Genomic DNA, 13,407 nt, shown 5'->3' with positions numbered 1-13,407 from the left:
GCTGTTCAATACAGTTATCAGGTCCCTTACTGCCCAGTTAGTGCTGATGCTCTGACCCCTTGGGTCCTGAAATAAGAAGCCAGGGTGCCCAACTTCCTGCAGAGAAGGTTAAACAGAATATACGAATCAGGGTTCTATGACCATAGTGGCCTGTTAATGAAGCTGGGCAACAAGCAACACCAGCCTCAGGCCAGCAAGATATGGTAGACTGTAGGCCCGCACCATCCACTGATCACCTAATCTCAGCCTGTAGTCAAAATTTGCCTGGACGGTTTCAAAAGCCTTTAATTTCAGGATTAAAAATATATATATTTATTGAAGTTTTACATAATAACTAATGCTAATAATGCTAATTTCAGGATATTTGAGGAATACTTCATTGATCAAAACCATGATATCAGGAAGTAGAACTTGTAATTCATCAATGCACATTACAAAACTATTTACATTTTAAAATACTATTAGTAGAAATGACCATAGCTTACCCCTTGAACCTGTGATGCATCCGTCGCAAGCCTCGTTGTTAAGGTACCAGGGCTGTTCTTGTGATCATCAAACCAACCAATTTCTTGTCCTAACATTGCTTGGAAACCTAACTTACGTAGTCTTCGCGTCAACAATTCTCCAGATTTGGCAAAAAAGTAGCTCTATTGGGAAAGAAAACACCTATTTTTGACAAAAAGGATGCAGAATAAGATGGCAGCGTAGAATAGAATAAAAAGTAATGGAGGGTTTAATGGCATAATGGGAAGCTGTTCCTTCACATCTTAGGCATGGATTTGAATAATTTGCAATTTACCTGACCAAAATGTAAAGTCCCAACGAATATTAATTTGGACAGATTATCTTACATTCTTTTGAGATTTAGTTAAAATTACAAAATTACTTAAAGGTCAATGGCCCAAATCTTCTGGTTTTCAGATGTGCGGCTGATGCTGTGCATCGGGACACTGTGAATGTTCCGATGCACACACATTTGTGGGAATTAACTGGGAACTTTATATTTGCAATGGGCAAATCTCCTGCTTCCTGAAACCCACCACAAATGTCTCCAACTATGAGTTAGGGTCAAAGACTTTGGACAGATCTGTTGGACAGGGCTGTTTAGCACAGGGCTAAAGAGCTGGCTTTGAAAGCAGACCCAGGCAAACCAGCAGCACGGTTCAATTCCCGTACCAGCCACCCCGAACAGGTGCTGGAATGTGGCGACTAGGGGCTTTTCACAGTAACTTCATTTGAAGCCTACTTGTGACAATAAGCGATTTTCATTTTCATTTTACTCACCTGAATATTTATCCAGTAAATGTTAGACAGTGAAAACCTGGTTTAGCTTTTCCCGGTTATCGAAATAACTGATGCCCCAATCACCACGACACCACCCCTATCCCACCCCAACCCAACCTGACTATGTACCCCACTTGACTGGAACCAATTGCCCCCTGAACAGGCTGCCCCACCAACCACCCAACTACACCCCTCAAACTGACCCGACAACTTACCCAAACTGACCTGACTCCACCCCCCCCAACAGACCCAACTACAACCCCCAAACAGACCTGACTACACCCCCCCAAGCAGACCTGACTACACTCCCCAAACAGACCTGACTACACCCTGAATTGCCCAACTAGTCTTCAGACCCCACCCGACCTAACAGCCTTCCCAACCAAACTTGACAAACCTAATCCTCCTCAACAACTTGATTTAGCCAAGACCTGACCTGACTACCTTCCAGACCCAACCCAACCAACCATCCAACTGCCACCTCACCCATCCTACCCATATGCCCACCTCACTCACCCATCCAATCACCCACACTGCCACCCACCCACCTCCAGTCCCCAACCTCACCCACTTACACATTCACTTCACTACTATGCAAATAGGACCTGTAAACTTATCATACAGCAGCTGTAAAAAGTTGGCAGGTCCTGTTCTCCCTAGACTCTTCCCCACTTTGACTGAGTTTCCTGGGGGATGCTGCAGATTTCAAGGAAAGCCAGCTCTTGGAGGTCCCGGTGCAATGTGCAGAATCATCGAGTCAGGGACATTTTTTTTAAAATTTAGAGTACACAATTAATTTTTTCCAATTAATGGGCAATTTAGCATGGCCAATCCGCCTAGCCTGCACATTTTTGTGTTGTGGGGGCGAAACCCACGCAAACACGGGGAGATTGTGCAAACTCCACACGGACAGTGACCCAGAGCCGGGGTTGAACCTGGAACCTCGGCACCGTGAGGCAACAGGGCTAGCCACTGTGCTGCCCCAGAGATATTTCTGATTGCAGCAGCGATCCAATGATCATTGCTGCTGCACGGATGATCTGGCCAATGGCAATTGGTTAGTTGTTCAGAGGGGTCAGATGGATGATGGATGTGTCAAACATGAATCTCATAACGTAGAGGATGTAATTTTGAATTTGAAGTAAGATAGAGGGTGGAATTCTCCCAAGCTCCTGTCGGCATGTTTGATGACAGGCAGGGTGGGAGAATATGGTGGGAGGCTTAGAAATTGGTTTCACGCCAGAGTGAATTTGCAGCGGGATCTTCCGCTAGTCCCATCATGGAAGGTGGGAAAACCTTCCAGAGGCTTGCATGAAACCCATTTGCATCCAGAGGCCGCTCTTCCAGCCTCAGAATGCTCTTGGAGATCTATCTTCATTGTAAGGAGATCCAGTTTCTTTCTTCAATAGTGGGTTGGTGATGTTGGAAATCCTTTCAATATGGCACCCAGACACAATGGCAGACAACATTCCAACCAGGCCTATGCCACCATTAAATACAGCTTAAAACACTGGGTAGGTATATAATTAATGAATCAGGGCTGGAAGCATCCCCACCAGCCACCACAGCGGGAAACATTCCGTGGCCGGGATTCTCCGGCCCGGCCCGGGGGGGGGGGGGGGGGGGGGGGCGCGAATCCCGCCCGACGCTGGCTGCCCTATCTTCCGGCGCTGTTATTTGGGGGTCCGGGGGATTCTCGCCACGCCGGTCAGGGGCTGTTGATAGCGCCCCCCCCCCCCCCCGGTGATTCTCCGGGTCCCGATGGGCCAAGTGGCCGTAATATTTTGGCCAATCCCGCCGGCGTGAATTACTCACCTCACGCACGGCGGGACCTGCCAGCTAAATGTGCAGGGGCGGTCCTGGGGGCGAGGGGGACGTGGGGGGATCCGACCATGGAGGGTGGCCCCCACGATGGCCTGGCCTGCGATCGGGGCCTACCGATCTGTGGGCAGGCTGGTTCCGTGGGGGGCCTTCTTTCCTTCGCGCCGAGCCCCTGTAGGGCTCCGCCATATTGCCTGGGGGCCGGCCCGGAAAAGGGAACCCCTGTGCATGCGCGGAAATACGCCGGCCGGTCCGCTCATGCGCGCGATCACGAGGCCATTCTGTGCATGCGCGAACTTGCGTCGACCCTTCGCCGCAGGCTGGAGCGGCGCCAACCGCTCCGGCGTCAATCTAGCCCCTGAATAATTGTAGAATTCCTCACTTTTGGGGGCTGTTGATGCCGGAGTCATTGGTGCCGGTTTTCCCGCCAGCGTGGGGACTTAGTCCCCAGAGGGGACAATCCCGCCCCCTGTTCTTGCACTACCGCGGTTGTCTCAAAATGGCAGCATTCCGCCCATATTGTTGGGATAGATTAGACGTAACTTGTCCTTGCACCTAGCCTGTACTAAAAATGACCAGAGGATGTTACTTACATAGTGAGACCACAAAGCATTAAAGATTAATGAGCACACAGAAAATCGCCAGGGAAAATCTAGAATCAAACCGGAATAAGTTTATACCTGCAGAAACTGTGTCAGAAATGACACCATTCCGACAATAGCAAAAAATAAGCATATTGAGTTGATCTGATTCCTTTTCTCTTCTTCATTCTGGATAGAAAATGTCTAGGGAAATGAAAGAAACAATTATTACCTCGTGTCCGGATTGTGTTTTCAATTTGAATTAACAGTATAATGGGAAAAGATGTTTCCTACCCCAAGAATCTGACTGAACAACAGTGCATAGACTGGATTGACTCCACCATTAACAGCGGCACCAAGTGAACCAAGCAACATATACGGCCATTCAGCAACATTGTATTTCAGAATTCTAGTCACTGGTGCAGGCTTAATATCCTCCTCCACCTCCTCCTTCTCCATAACCTTATTGTAAAATAAATCTCTTTTAGACCATAATTAAATTAGGCCTGATTAAATTTATTGACCATTTACAGGATGGCAGCTCTTACAAAAAAAACAATCAAATTTTATGATGTGATAGTACTGTACTGGCAATAAAAAATGAAAATTAGATGAACATGATTGTGAATTCATGCAAGATTCAGCTGAATGTGGAGATGTCATTGATTCTTGGGTGTCTTTTCATTTTAGGTGAAGGACAATTGAGACCAATTAATAAAACTCAATATTTTCTTTTAATTTAACATTCGCATAACAGTCAAACTAATGTTTAGATCATGGAAGATCAGAGTAACAAAGAGAAGATACTAAAAAGATATCTGAAATGTAATGCAGAGAATTGTGATGTGATTCATTTTTGGGAGGAAGAACAGAGAGAGACAATAAAGGGAACAATTCTAAACAGGATAAGAGGGTCCTATGTGTATACATACATAATTCATAAATTATTAAAGGTGACAGGACAGGTTGGGAGAGTGGTTAATAAAACATACAGGATCCAGGGATTTATCAAATCCGGCATAGAATACAGACAGAGAATTGGAATGATGGCAGCCTGTAACTAATGGAGTGACACTGGGATCCATGCTGGAACCACAATTATTGACAATATATATTAATGACTTTGACGAGGGAAGTGAATGCACTTTGCCAAGCTTGCGGATGACAGTGTTGCTAACTTTGGTTGGCTCTTAATTCGTTGCCCGTTGTATCTTTACTTAATTTGCTCTGTTTCTATAACCTTTGCTCTAGAGTCACGAGGTATCTTTATGATACCGCCACGAGGTTCAAGTTCAAGTACTGATCAATAACTCAACGCGCCAATTAGTAAGATTCAAATCAAAACACATTTATTATACACAGTAAATCACTACTCATGCATAAAACTTTACTTTTTAGGCTATCTCTATCACTAAAAGGCCTATACTTAGCTTCGGAACTGGCCCACCAGGTCAGGGGAACAAATGGCCTTTCATTCGGTCCCGAGTCTGCAAGATTCAAAAGCTGGTATGGACTGGTAGCTAGGAGCGCCTATCTCGTAGCGTGCATTGACTGGAGAATTACTTGGTTGTTGCGTCAGCTAGGCAGTTTACTGTCAAGGGTTGGTTCGCGTTGCTGAGTGACCCTGCCAAGAAGGACGATTTGAACTTGGGGACTCTACTTTATAGTCCCCAGGGGCTTCATGCCCCTTCGGGGCAGACCCCGTATCTGGTTCCAAGTGATTGGACTACGTTCCGATCACTTGGATCGATTTCTCCAATACTGGAGTTGTTCCCTGATCGCTGGGCGGTCCCTGAGTGTCCGTTGGCCTTCCTTTGTCTTGGCTCCTGCTGGCGCCGAGGAGTCTGGCTTGGCCTTATTCACCTTACATGTTTCAATTGTACCCGGGGATCGCTCATTAGTATGCAGATGGCTGAGTTTCAGTGCTGTCTGGGCTTTTGCAAGTTCTAATACACAGGATTTTTGCACATTCTAGTTTTTGCCTGTGTTGGCTGAATTTCCCTGTAGTCTTTGCGGACCTCCATTTTAAGTCGAGAAGTGGCCAACCCAAGTGGCTACACTCCCTCATTGTGATCCCTAACGCGAAGCGTGAAGGATCACATAACTGCGTTGTCTTCACTTCCTGACCCAGCGAGCACTCTTCCATGGCCTCTACACTGACCATAACTATGTATGAAAATTTTTAACTAACAATTCTAAGTGGCGCTATGTCACAACAGGGGCATGCATTACAACATTTAAAAAATGGTACCTCTAACTATCCTCAATAAACTATCCTCACTCATATAATCTACAACACTTTATATTTACAAATAGCAGCAACACAAGTTTGTCTGGCTTGGCAGTCAAGCACAGAGATTTACATTCTTTATTGAAGAAAACGCGCCGAACAAATGTCCTTTATTGTAGATCGAAAATAGGGGATCTCTTCCTGTATACCAGGGTGCTAGAGCGGTAGGCTCTCCTTTGCCATTTTCTCATGCGGATAGTCTGCACGATGCTTCAGAATATTGCCAATACTAGGAGGGATTCAATTCCGTATGATAGTGAATACCAGGTTAGAAACTTGCCACACCAGGTCGGGGTGTCGGTAACTATCTCAGGGTTAACTATGTCAGGGTGTAGTGTATGGTAGGGGTGGGAATCATTCACGGCCTGTGTGGTAGGGGTCAAGGGGGTAGCATCCGTGCACAACTGAAGGGATCCTGCTAAGATCCAGGTGAACATGAAGGTTGTCTTCATCTTTCCGTCTTTCTGTCTTCTTCCTTTTCTTCCTCTTGAGTTCCTGAGGTTCCGGAGTTCTATGGACACAAGCATAATATCTGTTACTATCTTGTGTAATATCTTGTTAGCATGTCTGTCTTTTAGTGCCAATTTCCCTTTCTAATTGGTCACCATGTGTGACTCCCTCATTTTTTTTTTTAAACCGAAAATTTGGATTGACATCTTAGAAAATACTGCTGTACTGCGAGGCATCTCGCAGCCTGTGTGATTTACCATCCTAGTGTTTGAGGATGTAAATAGCAGAGGGAAGCAACCATAGGCTGCCGAAACCAAACAAAAGAATTTTGAACATAATGAGCCAAAAATGGGGTGCGTATGGGCCACGGCGGGTAAGAATTGGATGGAATCCCTGGGTAGGACGGTGATCAATGCCGTATGTGCTCTACCCGAGCGTAGCTGACCAGAGGGGGGTCCTCAGGCAGGGCGGAGACCAATGCCATTTCTCCATTGCCTGAGCAACCGGCAAGAATGGGCAAAAATGTAGTCATTGTGGGGGGTTGCTGTAAAGGTTCTACCGTTGAACCAGAAGAGCAGTTATGAACGGGGGCTGGCAAGCTCTCAGCGGTTTCTGCCGATAAGCATGCTGGCAAGTTTTCACATGTTTCTGCCGACAAATATGGCGTGTGGCCGTGGAACTTCCGAGTGTATTAACAACACTTAACAATAACACTAATAAACAAACATTGGACAACATGCTGCAAGTTCCATCAGAAAGGACACCATTTCTCCCAAGCGGTTCCTTTTTAAAACATCATCTGGACACCTCAGTTATCAGTTGCGAACAGGGTCACAAAGGGGTTCTCGTTTTGGGAGTCAGACTCAATGTCATCATCTTCTCCCGGATGCCATACTCGTGAATGGATGAGGGTTGCCAAAGCTGCATGTTGTGACTTTGGTGGACAGTAGGTGAGTATGCAAACAAGGGAGGGCGGTGGACTTTGGTGGGGTTTGTTGAGGAATACGATCAGGAAGGGATCACTCGAATCGTGTTCAGATTCGCTGGGTGTGGGTGCTGTTGCATGGGGATAGGAGGGAGGCGTGATGTGGCTATTGTCTGTGTCACAGTCGCTGTCTCTGCTGCTGCTGTCTGTGGGCGTTCCGGGGCGGAGTCCAGAGTTCGGGGGTGGAGTCAAGGTCGAGTCCGTGGATGGGGTGGACGTGTTGGGGGAGGGTGGGGATACGTTGGCTTTGGGCGGGGTGTGGTCTGCTGCGTCGAGCATGACGTGGTGTGTGTGGTTAGACTGCGAGCCATATGCCTTGAGCTGGTTAATATGGAACCACGCGGTCTTCCCGTTGGGGTACTTAATTTTATACACGGAGGGGCTTACTTTGTCCGCAATGGAGTACGGACCCAAATACTTGGGTGACAGGAATGTGCTGGGGTTGTAAATGGAGAGCATGACCTGCTGTCCTACCTCAAACTCAGTCGCGTGCACTGTCTTGTCGAAACAGGCCTTGCTCTGTTTCTTCCTAGTGCCTATCTTACTGCGGCTGCTAGCTGAGCCATTTTTACATTTTCCACTAATTGTTTGACTGCGTTCTCGTGTGTGAGGGCCGTCACTTCGGGGCTGGTCAAGTCAAGTCCTAATAAAAATTCTGTGCCTTTCATGGGGCGTCCAGTCATGAGAGTGTGTGGGGTGTATCCTGTGGATGTCGAAACAGTGTTACGTAAAAACATTAATGCAAAAGGGAGGACTGAATCCCAAGTGGTGCTGTTTTTTGGACCATTTTTCTGAGGGTGGATTTTAGAGTCCGATTCATTCGCTCCATGATACCACTTGACTGGGGGTGGTATGCGATGTGGAATTTTTGGGCAATGCCAAATATCGTGAGGACGTTCTTCATGCCACATCCCGTAAAATGGGAATCTTGGTCGGATTCAATGCTGTGGGGGAGTCCCCATCTCGTAAAAATGTGATGGGTTAAAGTATTTGCGGTAGTCTTTGCCGTGTTCGTCCTAGATGGGAATGCTTCTACCCATTTTGTAAATGTGTCTATGACAACTAAGACATACTTGTAACCATTCCTGGAAGGGGGCAAAGGTCCTATAAAATCAATCTGGAGGTTAGTCCAGGGGCCATTAACGGGGCGGGTGTGGCTAAGCTGAGCTTTCTTTGCGTATCTGTCCGGATTGTTTTGGGCACAGATAAGGCAATTTTCAACATATTGCGTGACGTCGTCCTTTAAATTCGGCCACCAACAGAACTGCCTGAGGTGGGCTGTAGTGGGGTCAATTTCCTGATGCCCATGACTGTCATGGAACAAACAAATGAGCTGATTCCTGTCCTGTTCAGGAACCACAGGTGTCTTTTAGGATCACACTGTCATGTGTGGTCAGTGCATTTTTAAACCTATCGTATGGGGCTGGAAAGCTTCCTTTTAAAATCTCCCTGAGATTACTGTCTTGCTTCTGGGCCTGCACTAAATCCTCGCTATTAGTCTGCAAGACCTGAACTGCATTCACTGGGGCGCTTTCGGGGGGGTTCCAAAAATGTCCATGTCTGGAACCTTCTTTGGCCAGTGCGTCGGCTTTTACATTTCCAGGTGGGGAGGAACGGTGGTGACTTCGAATTTTAACGATGCCAAATATCCTGTCCTGTGCTTTGTCTAAAATGTGCCGGAGCAATGGGGCTGAAGGGAGTGATTTTCCGTCTGCGGAAACAAATCCTCTTGCTTTCCACAGGGGTAGGAATTCTGTGAGGCTGTTACAGACATAGAGGCTGTCCGAGTATATGTCTGCTGGGCTGGGGAAGGAATCTGGGTGATCTATGATGTACGCAATGGCTGCTAGTTCTGCCGCCTGTGCGCCTACGTGGCCTGGTAGTTTTAAGGCGATTTCTTCCAGGGCACATCCCTGCGCGTCCTCAACATAGATGCCGCATCCTGTAATGTGCTTCCCGTCTAATACAGTGGAAGAACCAGCCACATATAATCGCAAAGGTGCGCACGTGTCTGTGTGCTGGGGGCTCTGGGGTGAACTACCTATTTTTCTGGAGGGTGTATTTGCGATAAAGGGGCCTGTGTTGTGGTGCGTTGAGATTATTTCATATTCGTGGAGGGTGCCTGGATACTGAAGGTTGTCAGCAAGGAAAGTGTGGGTCTTGGTCCTTTTAACAGTAATGTCCCATCCCTGCAAAAGAAGGGTCCATCTGGCTGCTCTAATCTGCCTTACTGTAACGTCCTTAAGTCGTCCGTCTAGTAAAAGTTGGGTCGGGGTGAGTTCCGTGAGGATTATGATGGGGTTTAGTCCAGTGATGTGTGAGAAGTATTGGACTGCCCAGAAAACTGCGAGCCATTGGGCCTCTTTTTTGGGGTTTACTTTGCATCCAATTTGCTGTAGGAGTTCCAGGAGTTCGGCCAGAAGCGTGTTGCGCTCTGCCTTGGTGTCTGTCTGTAGTAATAGGTCGTCCACATACTGGACCAGACATTTGGGGCGAGAGAATTTTGATAAACCATTTGCCAGCTGTCGGTGGAAAATGGATCCGGCCTTTCACAGGCTGAAAATCCCTGCTCCACAGGATCTAAAACTCTGGAGGCGTTAACTGTTCGTGCCGTTCCTGGAGGAGCACGGCTGAAAGGGTACGGTCTGTGCTAGCTATCTCTATAGCATAGGGGGAAAGCGGGTCTGGAACCTGTAGTGCGCGGGCTGCAATGAGTGCGCGCTTTAAAACATCTACAGCATCCGTGTGCTGCGGAAGCCATTCCCAAGGGGCTCCTTTCTTCAGGAGTTCCGAGAGGGGTGCTGCCTTGGTGGCAAAACCGTCAATATGGTTTCGGCAGTAGCCAACCAGTCCTAAAAACGACCGGAGGACTGAAACATTCCGGGGAAGGGGCAATTTGACAATCGAGTCAATTCATTTATGCTCGATCTTGCGTTTACCATGCGTGATAATCGTTCCCAAATATACCACTTTGTTTTCCAAAATTTGGGCCTTTTGGGGGTTTACTTTGCATCCAATTTGCTGTAGGAGTTCCAGGAGTTCGGCCTGGAGTTGTGGAATCCTTGTGGAAGGCATGTCCACGTGTACTGCTGACCTTTAAAAGTGAAGGCAAATTTGTATTGGCACGCTTTTGCCAATGGAATGGACCAGAATCCGTTACTGCCGTCCAAGACCGTAAAATATCGTGAGTTGAGTCCCTGTTTGAACATGGTCTCGGGACTTGTGGCTACCGTGGGGGCTGCTACGGGGGTGACTTTGTTGAGTTCCTGGTAATCGATGGTCAGTCGCCATGATCCATCGGGCTTTCTCACTGGCCAAATCGGGGCATTATTAGTAGAGGCTACCGATCTAAGTACGCCTTGTTCTAATAAGTTGCAATAACCTTTGAGATTTCTCCCTCTGCCTCTTGGGGAAATCCATATTGCTTCTGGGGTCTAGGGTCAGGTCCTATTATTTGAACCAAACCAGCCATTCTGCCGCAGTCATGTTTATGACTTGCAAATGCGGTCCTGTTCTTCTGAAGAACTGCCCTAACCTGTTTGTCTGCGCTAATCGTGGTCGGGTCAAACCAAAAATTGCCGACGGCGCTAATCTTGTTTGCATACTCACCTACTGTGAGCGTTGCGGGGGCTCTTGCTGACTTTGTCATTTTCCAGACACATTGATTTACTGGGTCAAATGAAAGGTTGTGGGAGTTCATGAAATCACTGCCCAAAATGTGTTCTGCTGTGTGGTCCAGATTGACCAAAACTATGGGGTGTTTTGTCGTAATGTTGCCAATTTGAATGGGTACAGGGGCTGTGATGTGTCCCTGCTGTGAGTGGCCTGTGAAGCCGCTGAGGGTGATTGTGACTGTAGTGGGCCACGTGTCTTTTTGGAACATGGTGGAGGAATTAATTGTGGTGCGGGACCCTCCTGTGTCCCAGAGAAATTCGCTGGGCTGACCCCGTATTTTCGCTGCAATGACTGGTCGGCTGGACCTATCCCAAAGGGTGTCGCAGACCCAACTGGGGGAGCCCGAACACTGTCAGTCAGTTCCGTTCAGGTCTGCCTGGTCTGAACGGGCACTCACACTATGTATGGGCTATGTCCTGTAATTATTCAGAGTGCCTGCCTGCTGGGCTTTCTGTGGCTTTTGTGGGGCATTGCACCCTCGTGCAAAGTGACCGAATTGTCCACAGTTGTAATACTCCTGTGGTTTCTGTGGGGGGCTGTTCCTGCCTTTGTTCACCCATGCGGGGTTCTGGTGCATTTTAACTGCTTGGATACCTGCCTCTGCCTGCTATTCTTCGGGTTTCCTGATTGCGGGTTTGTTTTGGACAGATTGCTCCCAGGTGCGGGACAACCTTTTTAAAACCACTTTTCGTTGTGCGCTTCTTCCGAGGAGTCATAGTTGGTACAGGCCTTTTGTCCTGCCTCTGTGGCATGGGAGATAAGGGTGCGGGTCCATTTGGCCATATCATCTTGGGACAAATGGGCGCGATCTAAGTTTCCAAAAATGGCTGTAAAATGGATCCACAGGCGTCCAGCAAACACTGTGGGGTGTTCTGTCTTTTTCTGCCTGCACTTATTCAGGCCTTCTACTGGGTCACCTCTGTTATAACCGATCACGTCTAGGATCGCCATGTGCATCTCTGCAAGGATGCCTCCGCCTACATTGTGCGGGTCGAGAAGGGCTGCTACAACCGAAGGGTCTAAGCTTAAAACTGTGAGCTTCACTTGCTCACACTCATCCAGGCCGTACATGGTCGCCTGCTGCTTCACTCTAGCAAATAAGTGGTGGGGGTCTGAGGTGGGGAGGAACGGTGTGATCTTTTCGCATGCGTCCCGTAATTGGGTCACGGTTAAGGGGGTGGTGTAAAGGAATTCTGCGTCTCCTTCCGATGTGACTGTGCAGAGCTTAGTGATTGGATTCATGGGTGCCTGATCTATCTGCTCTGTGGGGGGTTGGGATGCTTTCCTCTTTTGGGGCTTTCCTTGCGCACATGTTCCCTGAACATACCTATGCGCGGTTTCATTTAATTCTTGCCAATCAGGGCCATCTTCCTCATCTAATTGGGATCCAAAGGTGCTCTGAAACCCATTTTGCACTGAAAGCAAAGACTGCAGTTCCGCAATCTGCTTCCTGCATTTCGCATGATCTCATGAGCTTTGTCTGTGCTCAGTGGTGGCAGCATGGAGTGCTCTTAACGCTGCTTTTAAATCGCTGCACTGCCTTTGCAATGCCTCTACCTGTTTCTCTGTCTCTTCTCTTACCAGGACTGCACGTTGCGTGTCCTGATAGGCCTTTTCATGTTGGGTTTGGAAGCTGCTCAGATGCACTAGACAGGACTGGTGTGCCCACTTGGCATCATCCACCTCTCCATCCTTTGCTGCCAACTTCCTTCTTAAATCTATATTCTTTCTCTCGATCTCACTAACATCGACCTTGCTAATTCGATGTCTCTCTTCTATCTCTTTGCAGAGTGTCCGAACGACCTCCTCTGTGCCTCGCAATTGTGCCAGACAGGACACGATTGCCATCGGCTTGCGAGCTTTCCCTAAGCTTTTCTTATGGATCTCTGACAGGTTCTCCCACCAAGTATATCCTATACTCCCGGGTCCTGTTTCCTCATTATCACAGAATTCACTCCAAAGGGGCCATCCTTTCCCTTTGAGATATTTTCTGATCTCTTCTTCCCAAACGGGACACTGTCCTACTCTGCTGCTGGTTGCTGCAACCTCAAATTCCTGGGGGTTCATAAGGCATTCTATTGCCTTCATTGCCATTTTTCCTATCTGAATGCTCTTTTCAAATTTGGAACGAGGGGTACTAAGGCGGTGCTGTACTCACGGGTATGGCATGTGCTATTTTCCGGAATACAAACTCCTGACAGTTTTTCGCAACAAAAATCTATCAGTTTTTCCTTATAGCCCTGTTAGTTACGCATGCATTAACACACTTCCGAATTATGAGGATTGATCAGAACTGCTTGAACACTTGTGGTTTTTCTGAT

The 13,407-nt window shown here is 47.7% G+C and overlaps 1 protein-coding gene across 4 annotated transcripts in view; it reads right to left on the bottom strand.

The window, feature by feature from the left end:
• The window catches only part of LOC140389431 (bile salt export pump-like), a 155,297-nt gene that overhangs the window by 46,088 nt on the left and 95,802 nt on the right, over positions 1–13,407 (bottom strand). For 2 of the 4 annotated variants that reach the window (XM_072473575.1, XM_072473584.1), the window contains 3 exons: positions 3,981–4,148; positions 3,786–3,890; positions 486–647 (listed from right to left, as the gene is read on the bottom strand). In XM_072473575.1, coding sequence (XP_072329676.1) covers positions 486–647; positions 3,786–3,890; positions 3,981–4,148 — 435 coding nt within the window. Of the gene's footprint in view, positions 1–485; positions 648–3,785; positions 3,891–3,980; positions 4,149–5,098; positions 6,488–13,407 lie in introns of those variants that run through there. The other 2 variants (XM_072473581.1, XM_072473588.1) reach the window with 2 other exon arrangements.

Source organism: Scyliorhinus torazame, chromosome 2 (assembly GCF_047496885.1).
Source record: "Scyliorhinus torazame isolate Kashiwa2021f chromosome 2, sScyTor2.1, whole genome shotgun sequence".
In the NCBI taxonomy this organism is placed as follows: domain Eukaryota; kingdom Metazoa; phylum Chordata; class Chondrichthyes; order Carcharhiniformes; family Scyliorhinidae; genus Scyliorhinus; species Scyliorhinus torazame.
This window is presented reverse-complemented; position numbering and strand designations above follow the sequence as displayed.